The sequence below is a fragment of the Festucalex cinctus genome, chromosome 7 (genome assembly GCF_051991245.1).
Source record: "Festucalex cinctus isolate MCC-2025b chromosome 7, RoL_Fcin_1.0, whole genome shotgun sequence".
NCBI lineage: Eukaryota > Metazoa > Chordata > Actinopteri > Syngnathiformes > Syngnathidae > Festucalex > Festucalex cinctus.
In genome coordinates this window covers 26,504,366-26,527,036 of record NC_135417.1, presented here as the reverse complement: position 1 = coordinate 26,527,036, position 22,671 = coordinate 26,504,366, and the positions used below count along the sequence as shown (strand labels likewise).

Here is a 22,671-nt window from a genome sequence, read left to right as displayed (position 1 = left end):
TACCACCAAAGGTATATCGTAAATAATAGAAAACATTGAATACCTAAGAGCACTGTGTTTGGCAGTCCAATGCCATAGTTATTGACGTAAGAATTGAATTCATTTTGGTTACAAGACAACCATACACCATGACTAGCAGCTGTTGAAGTAAACATGTTTGCCCAAAATAATTGTTTTACTAATGTGAGAAACATGGTTGACCTTGTCATTTTTCCTTAACTAAAGATAGACAATTAAAAATCTGAGCGCTAACCTTGGGTTTCGTTTTTATTACCAGGCAACAAAGATGACAAAGGACACAGAATGCACCTGATGACACCACAACAGAAGTGTCAAAAACACCATGAGAAGCAGAAGATGAAGAAGTGGAGTGGAAAAAATATTGATATCGCGCTATTGGCCCATGCAATATGCATATAACAGACATGCAATAAGTTTCATATGGAATTTTATGCTTTTATCTGAATTTGACCAGTTAGCCACTTGCTAAAATGTGCACCACCATCCACTAGTTGAACATTATTGAGGTCATTACAATTAAATAACTCTGAATACATTTTACTGCATGAGAAATATAATTTGTTCATTAGATAATTATCATCATCAGTCATTTCTTTAGATCCATATTAAATATTGCAATATCTATTGCTATATTCAGCAAAATCGCGTATTGCATGATTTTCCAATTTTGTGCAGCCCTAATTCCTGACGTTTTTGAGCCAGCTGATGAGACCAATTTGACATAGTCATTAAAATGTCTGTAGGAAGAGTCAGAACCTGAAGCTTGAGCTTGACAGCAGAGAAGTCAAGAGCTCCTGAAGAATGACAACATGAACATTGGACTATCATAATTAGAAGTTCGAATAGCTGTAATGGCCTGTTTTGCAGCATAGCAAATCAAACATTTTTAAAATATTTTTTCTCCTCTAAGTTGTCGACACCTTTACTGAACTTATTTAAATGTGTCTTGCAAACAGTATCATTGACAATTAGAAAAATAAAAAGTGTCACACACACTGTATTCAGAACAACCTGTAAACAATAACAAAAATACTATTGCAGGTACAGTGCCAATGCAGTACATGACACATTTATGGTTTCAGGATTAAAGTGCGGAAGTGCACACATTGCACATTTGCCCATCATTGACCATGAAGACCTCAGAGTACTGTACTCACGATGATGTATTGTGAATACAAGACCCAAGAGGTTCCACAGATGAAAATATATTACACATTGTATTTCTAATTGACACTTAATGATGCATTATCGATCAACAAACATTAAACTGTACATTTTGTTTTTAAATCAAAAGAATCGTCCTCGGTTACAGTGCATCTTTGCAGTTTTTATTTCAAGTTTTACACACAGTAGGCATGGTAGACTGCGATTGTGGAGCCATCCATCGCCGTCCCATCCATCTCAGCTGTACTCTCTGTCCTTAGACATCTTATTGATGACTGTGACCCGGATATAGAAACGATGCGCAACCTGGATTGGTTTACCTGGTAAATTGGAAACAAACAAAAGCTCAAGGTTATTAATTGTAAAACGTGAAACAATCATATCCATCCATCTTCATGTAGTTATGGGAAAACAATGTGACCATCCATGTTTCTACAGTTTATTGTTCATGTTAAATGTCTAGTACAACTAAGGGTAACCACTTCATAACCTCTGCAGCTATAATGTGATGCTCTTTTGAGGGAGAACAGTCAGAAGACCTTTGCAATAATCAAGTCTACTGGAAATAAAAGCATTTGTCAGGTACTGGTATGGAGCATGCAACCCTTCTGTCGAAGTCTTTTAGGTGATAAAAGGCTGCTTTAGTGATTTGTTTGATATGGCATTTATGTGCACAAGTATACAGGTAATGACAACAAAATTAACTCGTTAATTGAATTCAAGAGCTGATATCTCGTAATTTTCCACAATTTTCATAACTAATCAATATCACTAGTGTATTTAAATCAGTAACTATGGCATTGAGTTAACAGTGCTTTTGGACATTCAATGTTTTTCTTTTCTGTCTTGTTAGTTACACGATAAACATTTGGTGGCACTAGGCACTAAAAATGCACAAGAAGATAAAGAAAGGGGGTGGCGATTTTTTTCTTCATCATAACTATGCACATGCATTGCCAATGTCGTGTATGTAACTATCAAATACAATTTTGATTGTCTTGGAAGCCTGTGTGTGATAGTGGCCAAGTTAAAAGATGCTACTTTTATGCTACTTACCGGAATGAAAATGTTGAAAGTAGTCTTCGATTCGGAAGTTAGCGTCCCCCCCAGCGGTCATCCAACGGTCCCACGAGGGCTAAAAATTGTCTTCCGCTAAGCAGGCAAGCAGTTGGGAGCTGCTTCACCCCGTAATATAACAAAACTTTTGTTAAGTAAATAAAAGTCAGCAGAAATGCAGATAAAATACAAACAGGGAAGCACCGAGTGCTAGTAAATAAAACAAAAAAAAGAAAAATCGAAGAAGCACCCATGATGCAACGCGGCGTGACGACACGTCAAAGTTCTGCCTGATTGGATATTAAACAGCCAATCAAGATTTCCTCTCCTGTCCGACTCCTGATTGGTTAAGAATTGTGGCACAAATATTACGCCTCGACCCTTGCATCGCAAGCGTAAATCAAAGTTTTGTACGTGTTGAGGAGAGACGTAGCAAGCGTGCGCGAGGACTGTTTTGTACGTACGAAACACATTTTTGGTACGCACGAAACACATTTTGTACGTACGAAACACATTTTTGGTACGCACGAAACACGCCTTTTGCACACGGTACTTCCCATTACGCTTGCGGAATTGTGGCACAAATCTAACGCCATACGCCGACCACTTCCCACCGTGTCTTGCGTGACCGCGCGTGATCATGTGGCATTAAAAACAACGACAAACAGGCGAGATGCTGTGACTATCGCGTGACCGGTAGCGAGACTGGGAAAATCTAACATGGCGGCGCTCTGCTGCTAAAATAAAATTAGCTTTATATTTCTAATTAAACCCGAATTTAATGATTAGATAAATTCGATTTTTTTCTTTTCTAAGAAAGATCGGAAATATTATCCAGTGTGGACGACCTCGAACGTTTTATTGACGATTATTTTTATAGCTGCGCGATGGATGATCTGGCGGCTAGTCGGGATAATCCTTCGAAAAAAAAAAGGAAAAATGACTCGTCAACAGACACGGACGATTTAGCAACCGCCGACGTATCGGTGAGTATGCTGGATTCCATAAATAAAAAACTTGACGTCCTCTGTCTTATCCGCGAGGACGTCAAAGAATTAAAGGCAAGTTTGGAATTCGTTAGCCAACAGGTAAGCGATCTCCAACGCGATAACTCCGAGCTACGCTCCTCTCTCGTCGCTGTCACAGCCGAGTTGGAGACGATTAAAAAGGAAAATAAAATGCTAAAGGAAACGGTCTTAGATGTTCAATCCCGTAGTATGCGGGAAAATCTAATATTCTCAGGTATATCCGAAAATTCTCCAGATAATCCAGAGAGTGAGATAAAAAAATTCATGACATCATCGCTAAAGATCCCACAGGAGACGGTAAATAATATCTCTTTTCACCGTGTACACCGGCTCGGAGCTCGTAAGGGCAATAAGCCCCGTCCTATTTTTGCAGAGTCGAACATTTTAAACATAAAGAATTGGTAAAAAGTAAAGGACGGGAGCTCAAAGGGACATCTTTCGGGATGAATGATCAATTCCCAAGAGAGATAAACGAGCGGCGAAAAGTACTGTTTCCTATAATGAAACAAAATAGACAGGAGGGTAAACGGACTTCGATGGTCGTTGATAAATTATATATCGACGGCCAGCTATTCCGAAACCCAACCTCGACCCCTTGGCTGTTCTAACTGACAATTGGTAGAGCCGAGCATTGTGTGATTATTTGACGTATGTATATGTATATGTATGTGTATGTATATGTGTATATATGTATATATATGTATATGTATATGTATGTATATGTATATGTATGGATAATGGGTTACGAAATAGAATATGAATTTATATTATGCATAGGCTATATAGTAATAATAATAATAATAATAATAATAATAATATAAAAATATATTCTTGAAAAAAAAAAATTAATAATAATAATAATAATCTCGCTTAGGTCACCATTTACTGGTGTATTGTTATGTTGAATCCCCCACAGATTTCCTTCACACTCACTTCCCCCCACGTTTCTTCACTATTATACTTATCTACTTGCTATCTCTCTCTTTATATAAATTATATAAATTGCCTAATTACTCTTTTGCTATCCTACAATATGTTAATATTAATAAGCAGCTTATATAGATGTATACATAAGACTGAGTCTATATTGCTTGTATGCAGAAATTAGTTCTGGTCTCCTGGAATGTGTGTGGCGCTCGCTCCCAGGCAAAAAGAATAAAAATTTTAGACCATCTCTCAAAATTTAAGGCAGATATTTGTCTCCTACAAGAAACCCACTTACAAAAATCAGAAGAAAAATTATTTATAGATAAAAATTTTAGTCAAGTTTACTCTGCCTCCTATAATAGTAGACAAAGAGGTGTCTCTATACTTATACATAAGAATTTATTCTTTACTCTAAATAATATAGTAACAGATTTAGAGGGCCGATATATTATTATCCAGGTAACTATATTTAATAAAGTATATACAATTGGTAATTTATATGCCCCAAATAATGATGACCCTGATTTTTTCCATGAATTTTTCTCTCGGTTACTCGATTTAGCAACAAATTCTACTATTATTATTGGAGGTGATTTTAACACGGTCTTGAACCCGTTAATAGATCGTTCTAATAATACGATATATACAAGGCGATTACGATCCGCTAAAGTAATAGATTAATATATGGAGGATTTTGGCCTCGGCGATGGCTGGAGACTTCAAAACCCAACTAAGAAGGAATTTACTTTCTTCTCTGCTGTGCACCGATCATTCTCAAGAATTGATTTTTTCCTTACAAATAATTCTATTGTTGATAAAACTGCTATAAAAATACATTCTATAATTATAAGTGATCATGCACCAGTCTCCCTCACTCTACAAATTGACTCTACCTTTAAACCTCCCCCGATATGGCGTTTTAACATCTCATTACTGAAAGACGTAGAGTTTGATAAAATTATTAGAAGGGAGTGGGCAGATTTTTTGGAAATAAATGACTCTCCAAATATATCTCCATCTCTTCTCTGGGAAGCAGGGAAAGCGGTAATTAGAGGGAAAATTATATCATATTCAACTTATAAAAAGAAACAGGATCAAAAATTAGAAAAATACCTGGAAGATAAAATTAAACAACTAACGGATGAATATGTATTAAACCCAAATAATCAAATATGGATAGAACTACAGAATATAAAAATACAGTTAGATAACATGTTATCTAAAAAGACAGAGTTTATAATACAACAGTTGAGATATAATAATTTTGAACATAATAATAAATCAGGTAAATTCCTGGCAAATCAACTTCAACGGAATCGGGAAAAATCTCTTATAACGGCTATTAAAGATATAAATGGTGAATGCACACAATCACCAGAAGAAATTAACCATATTTTTTATAACTATTATCGAAATCTATACACAGAAATTAATAGACCTAACCCTGAATATATTGAGGAATTCCTAAACAGCTTAAATATACCTCAGTTATCTATTGAACATAAAGATATTCTCGATACCCCGCTTACTATAGATGAGTTGTATCGTGCTTTAGACAGTATGCCTAATGGCAGAGCACCTGGTCCAGACGGCTTTCCGGCTATATTTTTTAAACATTTCTGGTTAATGTTTGCTCCATTATTTCTAAGAGTAGTAACTGAAATTAAAAGTAAAGGTGATATACGTCAAGATATGAATATAGCAGCAATTAAACTTTTATTAAAGCCAGAAAAAGACCCTACCCTCCCGTCAAGTTACCGACCGATATCACTAATTAATACCGATATTAAAATTATCGCTAAGGCCTTGGCATCTCGATTAGAGACGGTAATCTCGACAATTATTCATAGTGATCAAACAGGTTTTATTAAAGGTCGTCATTCTACTAATAATATTAGGAGACTCTTTAACTTGATTAGTATGTCACAGCGGTATGATAAAAAGGCAGTGGTTATTTCGCTGGATGCAGAAAAAGCATTCGATAAAGTTAACTGGTCCTTCCTCTTTGCTGTCTTAAATAAATTCGGCTTCGGGGAGTCATTCATTCAATGGGTCTCAATATTATATGATTCTCCTAAAGCTACAGTTACTACTAATGGGATTACATCACAGAGTTTTACTTTACAAAGGGGAACAAGACAAGGGTGCCCAATGTCTCCTTTATTATTTGCTATATTTATTGAGCCGCTTGCATTAGCTATACGTCAGGATAGACGGATCCAAGGAATCCACTCCGGGACAATAGAACATAAAATTAATCTATATGCCGATGATATATTACTCTATTTAGAAGAACCTGCTATCTCGTTAGGGGAAGCATTTAACTTAATAACTAAATTCTCTCACTTATCAGATTACTCTATTAACTGGACAAAATCAACATTGTTACCTATTACAGAAAATTCATGGAACCCTACAAGTCAGGATCCACACTACTCCTTTCCTACAGGTAATTTAAAATACTTAGGTGTTAAAATTTCACCTAAGTTAACTGAATTAACTTCTTTAAATTTTTCACCATTATTGGATAGTATCCGTAGTGACCTGGAGCGCTGGAATAATCTTCCGATCTCTTTAATAGGACGGATAGCTACTATAAAAATGAAAGTTTTACCAAAGATTAATTATTTATTTTCAATGATTCCATTTAAACCTACGTCTAACTGGTTCCAATCGCTGGACTCTGCTATCATAAAATTCTATTGGAATAAAAAAAAAGCCAAAATTAGTCTATCTACTCTTCAGGAAAGTAAATCTAAAGGAGGTTTAGAGGCACCAAACTTTATGTACTTTTATTTAGCTAATCAACAACAATATCTTGTGCTATGGACACAACCCAACAGAGATACTAACTGTTGGTTGGAATTGGAGCAGAAGGATTGTAATAATCTTAGACTGTCAGATTTACTCTTTATTACAAAATCAATAAGACGACATAATTGTTTTAAAAACCCAATGATAGCCGCCACCCTGACTGCCTGGTGGAAGGCATTAGAAATTACAAACTCCCAATTGGCGCCCTGTGGGCTCTCTCCCATTTGGCATAACCCCGACTTTCAACTTAATAATCAGTCGTTCCATTTAAGCTTATGGGAGCAGAAAGGAATTACACACCTTCATCATCTTTTCTCAGATAATAAGTTTATATCGTATACAAACTTGGTCCAGAAATATGAAATAAAAAAGGGAAATTTCTTACATTATCTGCAAGTTAAAAATATGGTTAAGAAACAAATCCCAACACTTCAGGATACGCTCCAACTGCCTCTCTTAGCTAAAGATATTATAAAGCTTTCTCCAACAACAATAAAGAAAATATCAAAAATATATAAGTTATTTTTATACACAAATAAAACGTATTTACCGACTTTAAAATGGGAAAAAGACTTGTCTATAGTTCCGGAACCAGACTTTTGGACCCAAATCTGTGAAAATGTATTTAAAATGACCAAACAGACAAATTTGCAACTTATCCAATATAAGATACTTCATAGAACATATATTACACAATATATGATGAAAAAAATGGGACTCTCTGACTCGGACATTTGTCTCCAGTGCTCACAAAACACAGCCGATACTTATCTTCATGCTTTATGGTCATGTACTCCAGTGCTGCATTTCTGGACTAAAATCTTGGAAAAGCTCGCTGATATATTAAACTGTAGGCTTCCTTTATCTCCAAGATTGTGTTTACTAGGTGACTTAACAATAACTGAGCTACCATGTAAACAATCTCAATCTATATTTATAGCCCTTACTATTGCTAAAAAAATAATCCTTGTCAATTGGAAAAATAAACAATCTCTAAATATCGACCACTGGTTAAACTTACTAATAAATTATATCTCAATGGAAAAAATCTCTGCCTTAAATAAAAATCAAGTATCAAGATTTAAACAAATATGGTCTATGTACATAGAATATTTTAATCTCAATTTGGCAACTTAATCCTGCCAAGATTCTGCCTGTTAACGAGAGCCACCACATCGTTACAACTTCTGTTTTCGCTGCTTCTGTATTTGGTATTTTGTATCTGATTGTTTTTATTTTTATATAGTCAGGAACCTAGTTGCTGCTAGTGGGCTCGAGCATACCACACTATACGACACTATACTCATTAACTCCTTAAGATCTATTTCTAGTGGGCACTAAGCATCAACACTTGGTGTTACTGCATGCTAATTAGTCAATTTTCTTGACGCCGTCCCCTGTGGTCGGGCGGGGGTGGGGGTGCGGGCGTGCCACCTACACCCGCCGGGTTGGGTGAGGCCCCGCTGGTCGCTCCTCTTACTCACTTCACTAGCTTGCACTATACACTTTGTAAATATACACATAGGGCACACAACACATTTCTTGGTGGGGTGGGGAAGGGTGGAAACACCGTCTTCACCCTTCACACAAACTATTATCGTTGCATGAAAATGCCCCCCACCCCGCGAAAAAAAATCAAATAAAATTTGGGGGCACCATCACACTTTTAAGATTAGGGCACCCAAAAAGGGGTAGAGGCGGCTCTGGTTACAACTGATTTCAAAGTGCCTTATACAGTTCAAAAAAGTAATTCTAAAACCTTTTCTACGTCATGCATACCCGACCAATACCCAGATGAGTACAAATAGCCGTAACTTTTTACTCTAACAGCGCCTATTAGCTTGTATCTCCCCTTCTCCATAGTTTTTTTGGGGGAGGGGAGTCAGTTAGTTGCGAGTCAAAAAATGCCAAACTCCACTAGGCTTCTATAAAATCAGTAAGACTGTAACAAATCGAAAACCACTAATATCTGCTTAACAGCTTACAATATGCATCAATGTAAAATACAAAAGTATCAATTCGCAACGTTATGCCTGCGCAGTTTTTTTTTATCGTTTCTAGTCTGACCCTTTTTGAGGATGGACAGGTTTTGCGGATATCCGGTATTGTTCCTGGTAGTGGCGGGTCTTTGTAAAAGCCGGTGCAAATTTAGTTAGAGCTTTGTAAGTAATCAATTTAATGTTTAAAGTTTTCTAAGTGGCTTCTCGTTTACTTAATGACGCAACTTATCGTCTGTGTCTATAGGCTGTGGTTGCTGTATCAGATTAATTACACTCGCTGATGCAGTGTCTTATTAGTTCAGTCGAGTGGCTCATTGTTACATTTGTTGAACAGACATCTGTTTAGTCTTTGTGAAGGAAAAAAATTAAAAATCAATATGCATCCTCAATAAAGCTTCTGGAGCTTCATTCTTCGTACAATCTGTCTCGCTGCACAAAGCTTAGAACAGTTGCGAGGGCAGAATATTAACCCTAACCCCAAAACAAAAAACAAACAACTCAAGGAGACATCTGTCGAGGAAGGACTCGTGATTTTTCACTACATTGTTGCAATATGCCTCGTGGAAAAAGAGCGGACGAGATTGAGGAGATAAAATGTTCTCTTGCAAAACTCAATGAAATGATGACCGAAATACTGGAAATGAAAAAGCAGCTAATACCCGAAATACAATAAATGAAAAAGAGCATCGAGCCACTTCGTGAAGTCCTGCAGGAAATTCAGCAGCTGAGAGAAATACAAGAAAAAGATCAATGCATTGTCACCTTGGAACAAAAAGTGGATGATTTTGAACAAAATCTTCATATCAACTATTTTATAACATGCATCAAGATTAAGTCGTGCGCCACAAGACCTGCGGCCAGTACAAGCACAGGTGATTATGGCCAAATTTCTGTGAACCGTGACTGTGGAACAAAAACTTGGCTTTGAGAAATGGGAATAACTGTGGCTCCAGAGCACATTCAAAATGCTTTTCGCTTCCAACTGGGTGGACACGACCACCGGCAGTTGTGATAAGGTTCATTGATATAAAGAAAAAGTTGTCTCTTTTAAAGGTACACTCAGTATTATACAGTGGCATCTAGTGGTGAAATAAAAAGTCATTCATTTAAAAAAAACAAATGTTTGTGTTAGTAGTAAGTAAAAAGATATGTTGTATCGCATAAACATACTTTTTTTTAAATATAACGGTAAGTATATAAATCACTAATTATTTTACATGACCGCGCCTCACCTGCTAGTGTCCGCCATGTTTCGCCGCCATCTTTCTGCTACGGGTGCCGTCAACGACAAATTTCAGCGCTCCATTTCTTAACGCGTTTTTGGAACGCCTTTGCAGACGCACTTCCGGTTTGTATGGCGACCGCATGTACACGAAGAAGAAGAGTTTCCGGTCCCCGAAGAGAGCATTATCAAGCATCACAATTGCTTTGGGAATTTATTTTATTTTAGCGCGACAAAACAAGAGTTTATATTGTAGCCGCATTTGCCAGATGGAGAGAAATGAGGAACAAACTAGGTTTGGGACGTGCCGGTGCCTTCGACTGCTTTCTACTTGACCGGTAAGTAAGAGTACATTTGTGTTTACGTTTTGAGAGCGAGAGAAAAAGTATACACCGTACTAATTAATGCGATGTTCGTACCTTTGTTTTACGATCACTGTAGCTGTTGATTAGCAACTCCGCACCACTCGAACGATTTCGTTATGTAGCTACTTGCTTTGAAAAAAAAAAAAGATTCCCGCTGGCACGTTATATTTAGAGTAAATGCGCAAGTTATTGTGTAATGTAATGTAACTGTGATTTCGGAGGTATATTTGCCCATAACTTCAATGGAGAATCTAAAGCATACTGTATTAGTGGAGGAGTTGAAAATTATTATTTTCGTTGTGGTTAGTGAAAATAGTGTTCTCGAAATTAATTTTCGGCAGGGAATAACTTTCTGGACTTAAATGCTGGCTGTACCGTAAGCACTGCTAGAGTCTGAACTCTCTCACTCAAGTGTGTACTGGTCCATTGTGTAATTGGGTGCACAAGAATTTTCAGGCTGCTACGTTTTCCACGGAAACTCGACAAGCAAGCAGCCTTTGCATATTCTATGCAGTCAAGTTACTTTTATCTAGCTAATACAATGTTTTGGGCCCAAAAACTAAAGATCTTACCTCTATTTTGGGGGCTTTGTTGGAAAGTTGGTGACATATAGTAGTATCATCAATTATTTTATTTTATTTTATAATTTTGTTTTTGTTTGTGTCACACTAGATCAACAGCCAAACTTGAGGGCTTCCAGAACCATATTCTGATGTATACAAGCATTCATGCACCGTTTAAATACATCACCGACCTGCAAGAAAAAAAAATATCAAGGGGAGAGTCAGCAGCCATATTGGAATGCCCCGAATGAGGACACTTGAATGGAGGACCCCAGAAGGCTTCGGTGTTGTACCACGAGTATCTCCACCTACCATATCTGAGCTGCAACAAACTGAAGTCAGCCGACGTCTTGGTATGTCATTTACATATGGACGGTATTACACACTACATTAACTTTTTGTGTGAAGCAATACGGAATGGTCACATGTACAAGCACCACTTGTTTTACACAGGACCTGCTGACCAGGTGTCTGAAGCCATGGAGTGACTCCTCCCTCACTTTCCTCAGCAAGCCTTTGAAGAATATGATATCATCGTTGGTGGGAACATGCCCTCACTCCATAACATGTACCTTTGCAGTCAAGGAGCATGTAAAACTTAATAAAACCAGCAAACATTGAAGTGACTTCATTTTTACTGCAGTCTGTTCACACAATCAATGGACAAGCCTTCCTTAATTTTGCCCCAATAACATCATAGAGTAGGCGAAAAGTAGTGTTACAGATCATACTATGTGTTCGGGAGAGTTTGAGGAATGTTGCAATGTTAATGGGGGACAATGTCAGCACACACACACACACACAAAAAACAAAAACATCATGGTATTGAGTTAATCAGATATTTTAGCTGTGTACAACACATACCTGCTCTGTAACACTACTTTTGGCCCAAAATGTATGTCTATTTTCCATATTTTGAAATGCACAGCGTATTGGTAAATTTCTGGAACAACTGCAATTCATGTAGTTCATTATATTCTAACAGCATTTTTTTTTTTTTTTTATTAATATGTTCATTTCATGTAAACTTTTATTTTACTTTATTTTATTTATTCATTTTCATGTACTGTACCTTACATTCATTGGCCAATGAAGAATTCCTTGTCATTGCAAGCATTTATAATAATTGTCCAGGCTTTTGATGTTTTACATTTCTGGTCATGTAAAATAGTGTTAGGTTAGGTGTCGAATGAACACTGCATGTTGACGCCAAAGGAAATAGTATTTTTTAGTTATTCAAAATGTACAAATTAACACACAACAACAATATACAAGTTATACAAACTACAACAACAAGTGTCAGACATGGACTAATTATATGCCAGGTAAAAAACCTTTGTATTGTCCTTGAGGATCTGGGAAAGTGTCACTTATTTGCCACAAGTCACCAAGGTGCTGCAGTCTGGGATCCAGGTACAGGAAATCATGGTGGTGCTGATGTGTCAGCAATGTGTCAAAAAGTATTTCTTGGTGTCAGTCTATCAGCTGGACTTGGATATCTTCATGTTCCTCCATGGTCATTTCCTGTACGAGTCTCTGCAAGAAGGTAACAATTGTATGTCAGATGAGGTACCAAACAATGAACTGAAAGTCACTGAGCCAATGAAGTACATTATTACATGAGCAAGACTATTTGTGAAAGCCATGTAAATTCCTGCACATCGAAGTACAAGGAAGCTGTTGTATCTTCAATCAAAACTAATTAAGTTGCTTAGTGATATTTATTAGGTAAAATTGTTCAATATGGTGACAAATCGATATCTGAGTAAAGGGTTTCAAATGTTTTTGTAAGCAGCACTTTTATGAGTGGTTAGTAGCAACAAGACACGGGGGGAATTACGAGTCTGAGTTGCAGATGTGTAGTTCAGTTCAAACACCATTATTTTTGTACGATATACTAAACAATTCAGCAAACGATGTAATCTAAATACCACATATTCCAAGCAAAGGTATGTTTTGAGCCATTCACGTGCATGCTCGAATGGAATTATTTTTCCATGATGACATAATTGTACGTTACGAGAAACCGCGTTCTCTTCCGCGTTCTCTTCCTCGTCGTCTCCCTCGCCCCCTCCTCGCCCTCTTTGAGATGGTCCACATGTCTATAAAACATATAACATAACTGTGTGTTCTCTGTTGCATGGTTTAGTTGCACTAACAAATATGAACATAGATAGCCATTATCATTAGCTGACGTACAGTATTTCCTAACAATGCCGACAAAAATATTAATTCTGAAATTAAATGACTAAATCACAAATATTAGGGATCTGTACAGTATGTCGAACAAATGCAATTCACTTACGTCATCACTCGAGGGAATACCAGAAGTTGTTTGCGTTCTGTTCCGGTGAAATTGGTGGTAGGCTGTTGAAGTAGGGGCTCTCTGGGACGTCGTAGTTCGTGTGCTTAAAATCATTGCATTATCTTGTTTGACCGATAGATGGCGGTCGTGAGCTACACACTGCGGCTTTAAGACAAAACTTCAATCTTAAGGATAAACATGTTTACTTCAATGACAATGTCACTAAACAAAATGCTGACATTGCCAAAAGGGTGAGACAACTGAAGAAGAATGGCCTAAAGGCCTCAGTATGCTTCTGCGAGAAGCTCACGCGGAGGCATCAGGCGGAGCTCCGCTCGTGCATTTGCCTTCCGACTTGTGCGCAATACACAGCTGTGTCTGCGGGAGTTTCACACCAAGTCCCGCTGTCGCTTTGGCTGGGACGCCACAGAGTGGCGATTCCTCTGCATTTTATGACGGATTCAGGAAGTTCAATTTAATTCACAAACACGAAACAAAGCCGGGGGGAGAGTAAGTTCATCACCGTGGCAATTAATTATTGCCAATTTGCACTGGTGTCGGCCGTAAACTCGCCAAAACACAACAGCCATGCGCTTAGCGAACACGTTTTTTTTTTTTTTTTTTTTTAAAGGGCCTGTCAGTAGGTTTGACAGTTTCTGTTAGTAAACGAACCGTTTCTGTTTGTAAACAACTATTCAAAATGGGCGCCTCCCATGGATCAACCCACACGAGCTCAACGTTCACACCCCCTGCCTCTGCCCACCGCCCCCCTGCCTCTGATCACTCTAATCACTCTCCTCATAAACAAACAACCCGTCTGCCTACACGCCCCCCGCCGCTCCAGCCACGCCCACTCCCAACCCCCGCTCTGCGATTGGGTGGAGGGGGAAACAACCGTCTGTCCACAGACACCACCCAGAAACGTCCCGTTGTTGACAAAACAAACACAAAATGGTAAAATATAGGCTGGAGGTTGGGGGTAAATTAAAATACATTAACTTAAGCCTAGAGGAGTAGACTGAGAAGGAGTTAAAGTGTGTGCATCCTGTATTTTTAAAAAGTGCCTTTTCCAGAGTGAAACTGGCAGACAGCGCCTTTAAGTTATTGTTGTTTTCCGCCTCTCGTCCCAGGCACATATCCACATGCACAGCCGTGGTCTCCAAGCAGGAAGTCGATTTGCGCCACCAGTTGCCTTCACGGAAACTATCTGGGCGGGGGGGCGGGGAGAGAGAGAGAGAAAAAAAAAGAAAAAACGCCATCGAACGGACCAATCAGAAGCGAGCTACGCCCCGCCATCTACGGCGTTCAAGGATTGGCGACGTGTGCACCGCAGCCGGCCACGAGCGACGCGGCACTTAAAATTCATGACCGCCGTAGATCACATGATCTACGGCGGTCATCAACGCGAGAGCAAACGTGGAGGCATAAATTAGAGAACACGTGGACAAACAACTGCCGAATTTTCATTACAACAAAGGGGAACTCGATTTGTGTTTTTGATTTTCATTGTGTTTGTTCACTTTTCTTTTTTTCCTTTTTTATTTTTATTTTTTTATGTGAAGCACCTTGTGTTGCTTTCAAAGTATGAAAGATGCGATGGAAAATATTTGATTAATTGATTTTTATGAGGTAACAAAAAGTTTGTAAAACAGCTGTGAAACTATTATAATTTTAATCAGATTAATCACATCTTAGAATTTTGATTAGTAACGATTAATCACTTAATTAAAAAACCTTTTTACCAAGATTTTTTGCCTGCCAAATTTGAAGACCACCAGTTTTGTTTTAATTCTTTCGACATTTGTTATGAGGACGCCTTCAACATTTTTTGAGCCACTGCATACTCTTACCCTCCTCTTTTTATAATCAGTTAATAACTTGCATAATTAAAAATAAAAAAAGTGGCCCGATAGTTGGACATAAACAAATATTCTGAATGTCATACGCGAACATTTATTAAATGCTTTACTTTAATGCATGTAGGTATGTTTATAAGCTCAAACACAACCTGTGTCAACTGTAGTGTGATTAATCTGCCTTAATACATGATGAATGCAATAATTTTATGTGATTAATCAATGAATTAATGCTTTAGCTTTGACAGAACTCGTTTTCAATAAAGACAAAATGCAGCTGTTAACATAAAAACATCTGTTGTTATCAAATGAGTAGCTTTGTAAAAAAGAAAAAGGAAAAGAGAAAAAATGGTTAAAAAAAAATCTAATTTAATCGAAAATCAGGAACTGAAAATCGAATCGGGCTCAAGTGAATTGTTACATCCCTTTGCTTCAGATCTTAATTGAACCAGAATGACTGGAGGGGAAAAAAAAAAGGTTTTATTTCTGGGCAATACCGTCCAGCCCAAGTTAAATAGCTAATTAGTCCCCAAAATATTATCCCAGAGCTTGGGAGTTGGGAGTAGACCCGAATCTAACACACCGAACATAATAAATAGCCAACCTCTCCTTTCTTCAACCTCTTGCTCTGCCTCTTCCCCTTGGAACTTCTTGCTCCGAACCTCTAGTTCATGCTCTTCTTCTACTCTACCTCAAACTCCAATAATCTCCCTTTCAACCTTTGTGGCTCAAAAAAAATATTTTTCTGGATGCTACTGGATGATATTTCTTTTTCCTTTTTATATAGTGGGGGCACAACCAGTATCCCCGCAGCCCAGTCGCTGCAAGAAGCGAACGAGTAATGTTTGATGACACCCTACTTTGTCTGCTCCTCTGGAGGCCCGATAAAACTTGTGGGCCATGCACACCAAGTACATGTTGCCAAGCACACCTCCGAGCATTACCGCAGACCGAAATGCCAAGGGGGCTGCAATAACAGATTTTTGGTTTTTGTTTCCTTTTATTTTGCAACTTTTTTTCCCCCCAAGCTGTTCTTCAACGAACCTCCTGGCTGCCAACTGCGAGACTCAGATCAGGGCAAGCTTCCCACATCTCTGCTCATTTGTTCCTCCTTTTCCAGTATGTAGTTTCCCCTTTATTGTACCTGTTCACATTCCCATGCAGATGAAACAATAATGTGCACTTAATAAGAACTGGACTATGTACTGTGTGTGACTTTGAATTTAAGATGTAATGAGGTTTATTTATTTGTTTATTGTTTTCCTTCTAACTAAACAAATTCGATGCGGTGCTCCTTGAGGCAGTCGAGGGTATTGCAGGCATTATTCACCAATGCTGTTATAAATTAATTTGGCTCTTTAGAGCAGACCAATTTACGCTACAGTGATCAAAACAGAGAGGACAAACATCAACCAAACCTATATGAATAATACTTGGACAAAGTGGAAACATGAGTCATCACAACTTTGTACTTGTTTCGTGTTAATCTCTGAATAAAAAGAAAAAAAAACATCATAATTAGCTGATTGTTTAAGACAATTTAAATGGGATGGCAAAGTACCATAAATTACACGTTTGATAGGCACAATTCAAAGGAGCCTCAGCCTCAACCTTAATACACACAATGTAAATACCACATAACAACCAAGTGGAGTGAGATTAAGATGTGGGTTTTACCTTGCTTTCCCGCTCTATAACAATGACAGGAACTGAGGTGACAGGCCAACGGTACTTTGCGGGAAGAGATTTGTCACAATTCCACACAACTATTACCTGCACAAAGGAAAGACTGGTTAAGTAAAATAATTCTTTACAAAGTACAGTCTGGAAAATCCTTGTCTAGTGTAGCAATTAATTATGAAATGAAAAAAAAAAACCCACAAATGATGAAGCTAGTGATTCCCACACAACTCCAGGTACTGTAATTTCTCAAGCATTAGACAAACGTTTTTGAAAATAAATATATTATCGTCGGGTTAACAGGGTTAGAGGGCAAGAAACAAAAATTACTCACATAGTATAGATGTACTGCTGTCACTAACGGCTTTTTAAAAATCGAGTCGCCTTTCAATTATTCTATCGATTAGTCGACCCCCCCCAAAAAAAGACTAAAATTAAAAAAATAATACAAATGCAACCCCACCGTCCCCCCTCCCCCACCCAAGTCCACTAAGGCTGAACCTAAGTTAAAGTTAAATTTAGTGGATATAAATACTCATTGTTCCTTATCTTCTGCACATACATGCACATATTACACAAAAAACAACAAAATTAGCCTATGCTAAATGATTACCAATTGCGATTATTAGCATCCAATTTGATCACAATATTAATGCATTTAAATAGCGCTTCATCTTCATCATACGTTTACTAAGCCTGATGTATTCGCTTGTCTCATTCAAACATATTAAGTTGTCGAAGCCTACAATGGCCAGAGATGCAGCATACTAACGATACCGTACACGTGTACAGAAAGGTTTTTCAACTAGCTTTCTTTATGCGCCAGGATTCCGCTCCATCACCCTGATGTACTTCTTTGGTTCCATCCCATTCAAATCCATAAACGTCATTAAGTGAGTTTGTTTCTACCGCCAGCGTCCGTGTTGACAAACTCCTTTGCATCTGTTAAGCGCATTGTGGCCAACTGGGTCAATCTGGCTCGGTTTTTGCACATTTGGTGGATTAAAAACTGTAGTATAATAGTCCTTATGGCAAATGCTGGATGGCCTTGCCTGCACGTTATAGACCCTTCTAGTGTGACGTCATGTTTAAGTGTGCCCCTTGCGGTGGAGGGCAGGGCGTCAATGCGAGTGAGTTAGAAAACAATCAGTGTGACCAAGAAATTAGGTCAAACAGTTGATAAATCAGCGACCAATGCTATGGTGAACTTGTGCACGGCCAATGGATGCTCTAATGGCTCAAAGAGAGATGAGAGCAAACTTGGCTGCCGGCAGTGATTCTAAACCAGGCGGAAGACAGTGAGGAGTGAAAGACAGTGGCTAGTGCGAAGCTACGACGCAACTGCTTTGTACCCATAATAAGTACAAGGATATGCTCAGATCATTTTATATCAGGTAGTTTCTCTCTTATTCATAAAGGGTGGGTCGTAACATTAACCTCTGATTGTAAATTCCAGGCAGATGTGATGGATGTGTCATATTATCTTTAGTGAAACAATCATTCATTCTTTTTTTTGCAAAAGTATTCAAGTAATTTTGAACAAAAAGTTTTAACTTGATTATCACAACACAACTCGGTCTTGATCTCTGCTGAGGAATGTTTTGTAAATGTGCAATCTGTTTGTTAGCAGCTAGCAAGCTAAGATAGCTTGAAGACTTCGATATACAGCAAGACGAGTATATCCGGACACAAATGATTGATGAAGCAGTGATCGACGTACTGTTTCAACTAAGAACAACATACCTTAAGCTTCCACTTCGCCCTCCATTTTCTGCAGCTAGCAGCTCCAAACTACTGGTTTCAATAATGTCGATGTCAGGCTACGCGATTTTTTTTGTCTTACACGACAGTTGCGCTGTCACATTACCCGACAAATTCGCTCTGTGTCGTGGATGGGGCGTGGAGTCACACTACAAGTCTGAACGCGACAAGACACCAGACGATCATTGCGTATTGTCTTGCCAAGAGAGACGTGTTGGCCACTGTTTGTCGGGGAGGTGGGACAAAAAATAAATAAATAAATAAACTAGAGCTGCGAGCAGCTATAAAGGGCCCTCGCAGCCCGGGCCACGTTGGAGTCCTTGCATGTTGGGGTACTTGCACGTTAGGGTACTGGCACGTTGGGGTACTGGCACGTTGGGGTACTGGCATATTGGAAGCAAAATTTCTTTGAAAATGGCATAATAAACGTTTACATGTAGAATATTTTTTTTGCCAGTGTGTGTCAAGCTCAACGGGTTTTGGTGATTGTTAAGACCTGCAAAAATCAGCGTCCTTTTTTATTTTTAGGCAATGAGTTGCCCTGATTGATATTTTTTGTAAAAGTGTATATATACATCATCGCTCGTTGTACTCATTGCACAATGTTACTTTTATTGTCCAAAGGGGCAATCAAAAATGAATAAAACAAAATGGAAACGTACATACGTTTGGATCGGTGTGAAGCCAGTGAACAATTTGAGTGGTGGAAACTAAAAGAATATTCAGAAATGACTTAGTCATCACACTTAGCATGAGCTTAAATTTTTTGTACAAAATACCGTATGTGGGGTATTTTTTTTTTTTATATATAAGCCTCAAGGGCTAGGTGGCGCTGTATTTATAACTGAATGTTGTCATAGAGATACCTTCAGGCCTTGATTATAAGCATACATGTCAAGTGTGGGATTTTTTTTGGAGCATGTACCGTGGAGTTATTAAGCATATCCTTCATTCACGATATTGCTTTTAATGTCCATAGAGGGTATCAAAAATAAATAAAAATATATATATGTTTGAATAAGTCTGATGCCAGTGAACATTTTGAGTGGTGGAAACTAAAAGAATATTCATAAATGACTTCGTTATCACACTTAGAATGAGTTTACATTTTTTGTACAAAATACCGTATGTGGGGTATTTTTTTTTCATGCCTCAAGGGCTAGGTGGCGCTGCATATATAACTGAATGTTGTCATAGAGATAACTTCAGGCCTTGACGATAAACATACATGTCAAGTTTGGGATTTTTTGGAGCATGTACCGGGGAGTTATCAAGCATATCCTTTTTCATTGCGAAACACAAATTTTGATGCCCCGCCCTCATCATATAGTATTTCGAAAAGTCAAAATTTTTCCCCCTGTCGTTGGCTCAGGTCTTGACATGGTCCAGGCCAAGTCTTAACTCAGTCAGATGAAACGTGTAGGAGAAGTGGGCAAAAGTCTGCCCCCTGTGAATGTGCAAAAATAAAAAAAAATGGGACATTCAAAAATTCGTAGCTCACTTCCTGTTCATTTTAGCATATGGGTACAAGAGACTTTTTTGTAGGTCTTGGGCTCCCTCATACACCTAAAAATATTCGTTGTTCTTGCTTAAACGTACAACCGGGGCTGCTTCGTTAAAAATTTCTAGAGGGCGCTATTGAGTCATTTTTGTAAAAATAGCACAATCAACAATAAAATATTGCTCATTTTACCAGGCCAGATGTGTGTGCCAAGTTTCAGGAGTTTCTGTGCATGTTTAGACCCTCAAAACTGGCGTTGTTTTCTTGGCGAACAGCGCTTAGCCACGCCCACAGCATTTCGCGAAAACTCACAAACTTCGTGTTGTGACATCATGAAGGCCGAAACCCTCATCTGAGCAAATATGAGGTAGGTCCAGTTAACGTGTTTGGAGAAAAACGTAGAAGAAAATTCGTAAGAAAAAAAATTGCCACTAGGTGGCGCTATCAGTTAGATGAAATATAAGTCAGTAGATGTCTTTAGGGCTGGACTCTCATCAAATGTGTGAAATTTTGAGAAGATAGGATCATCTCGGTCAAGTTAATGCACCTTTTGTTTTCACGAAAAATCTTCAGACTTTGCGTCACCGTAGCGGCCACGCCCTTTGGCGAAAAGTTACAATATTCGGTGTGGGGCATGATCAACATCTTAAGGCTTTTCTGACCAATTTTCAACTGGATCCCTTCAACAAGCTCAGCGCAGTAGCTAAAAACGTAAAGTATGACATTTATTGTTACCACTCGGTGGCGCTATATGTATAACTGAATTTTATCATATAGATGTTTTCAGGCCGTGACTATTACATTGCCTGAGAAGTTTGAGATTTTTTGGAGCTTGAACATTGGAGTTATTAAGCATTTGCTCTTTCTGGAAAAATGAAATTTTAAAGGCAATATTTGATGCCCCGCCCCCGTCATATAGTATTTCGAAAAGGCAAGATTTTTTGCCCAGTTGTTCTCTCAGGTCTTGAGATGATAAATGCCAAGTTTGAAGTCGATTGGATGAAAAATGTTTGCAAAGGGGGAAAAAGCATGACCACAGTGAACGTGCCAAAATGGGCCAAAATTGGACATTCAAAAATTCATAGCTCACTTCCTGTACATTTTAGCTACATGGTCCCAATAGACTTTTTTGTGCGTCTCGGGGTGCTACACGTGCCTGCCAACTTTTGTTGCTCTAGCTCAAACGTGCCGGGCTTGGTTTTTATTTTTCTACGCTAGGGGGCGCTATCGAGTCGCATTGTTATGACGACTTAATAATATCAAATTTTTCGCCGGGCCTGAGGAGTGTGCAAAGTTCGGTGAGTTTTCGTGAATGTTTAGGTACCCAAAATCGCGATTGTTTGCGGAGAATAAAGAAGAAGAAGAAGAAGAAGAAGAAGAAGAAGAACTAGAGCTGCGAGCAGCTATAAAGGGCCCTCGCAGCCCGGGCCACGTTGGGGTCCTTGCACGTTGGGGTACTTGCACGTTGGGGTACTTGCACGTTGGGGTACTGGCACGTTGGGGTACTGGCATATTGGAAGCAAAATTTCTTTGAAAATGGCATAATAAACGTTTACATGTAGAATATTTTTTTTGCCAGTGTCTGTCAAGCTCAACGGATTTTGGTGATTGTTAAGACCTGCAAAAATCAGCGTCCTTATTTATTTTTAGGCAATGAGTTGCCCTGATTGGTATTTTTTTGTAAAAGTGTATATACACATCATCGCTCGTTGTACTCATTGCACAATGTTTACTTTTATTTTCCAAAGGGGCAATCAAAAATGAATAAAACAAAATGGAAACGTATATACGTTTGGATCGGTGTGAAGCCAGTGAACAATTTGAGTGGTGGAAACTAAAAGAATATTCATAAATGACTTAGTTATCACACTTAGAATGAGTGTAAATTTTTTGTACAAAATACCGTATGTGGGGTATTTTTTTTTTTTATATATAAGCCTCAAGGGCTAGGTGGCGCTGTATTTATAACTGAATGTTGTCATAGAGATACCTTCAGGCCTTGATTATAAGCATACATGTCAAGTGTGGGATTTTTTTTGGAGCATGTACCGTGGAGTTATTAAGCATATCCTTCATTCACGATATTGCTTTTAATGTCCATAGAGGCTATCAAAAATAAATAAAAATATATATATGTTTGGATAAGTCTGATGCCAGTGAACATTTTGAGTGGTGGAAACTAAAAGAATATTCATAAATGACTTCGTTATCACACTTTGAATGAGTTTACATTTTTTGTACAAAATACTGTATGTGGGTTTTTTTTATTATATAAGCCTCAAGGGCTAGGTGGCGCTGTATTTATAACTGAATGTTGTCATCGAGATACCTTCAGGCCTTTATTATAAGCATACATGTCAAGTGTGGGATTTTTTTTTGGACCATGTACCGTGGAGTTATTAAGCATA

At 38.2% G+C, this 22,671-nt stretch overlaps 2 protein-coding genes across 2 annotated transcripts in view; one reads left to right on the top strand and one right to left on the bottom strand.

Moving 5' to 3' along the window:
• LOC144023078 (uncharacterized) overlaps positions 1-22,671 on the top strand; it is a 389,823-nt gene that overhangs the window by 113,121 nt on the left and 254,031 nt on the right. The window lies entirely within an intron of this gene.
• Positions 1-22,671, bottom strand: part of LOC144023077 (exostosin-1a-like) — a 239,676-nt gene that overhangs the window by 131,503 nt on the left and 85,502 nt on the right. The window contains exon 8 of the mRNA XM_077528376.1: positions 16,999-17,094. Within this exon, the coding sequence (XP_077384502.1) occupies positions 16,999-17,094 (96 nt within the window). The remainder of the gene's footprint in view (positions 1-16,998; positions 17,095-22,671) is intronic.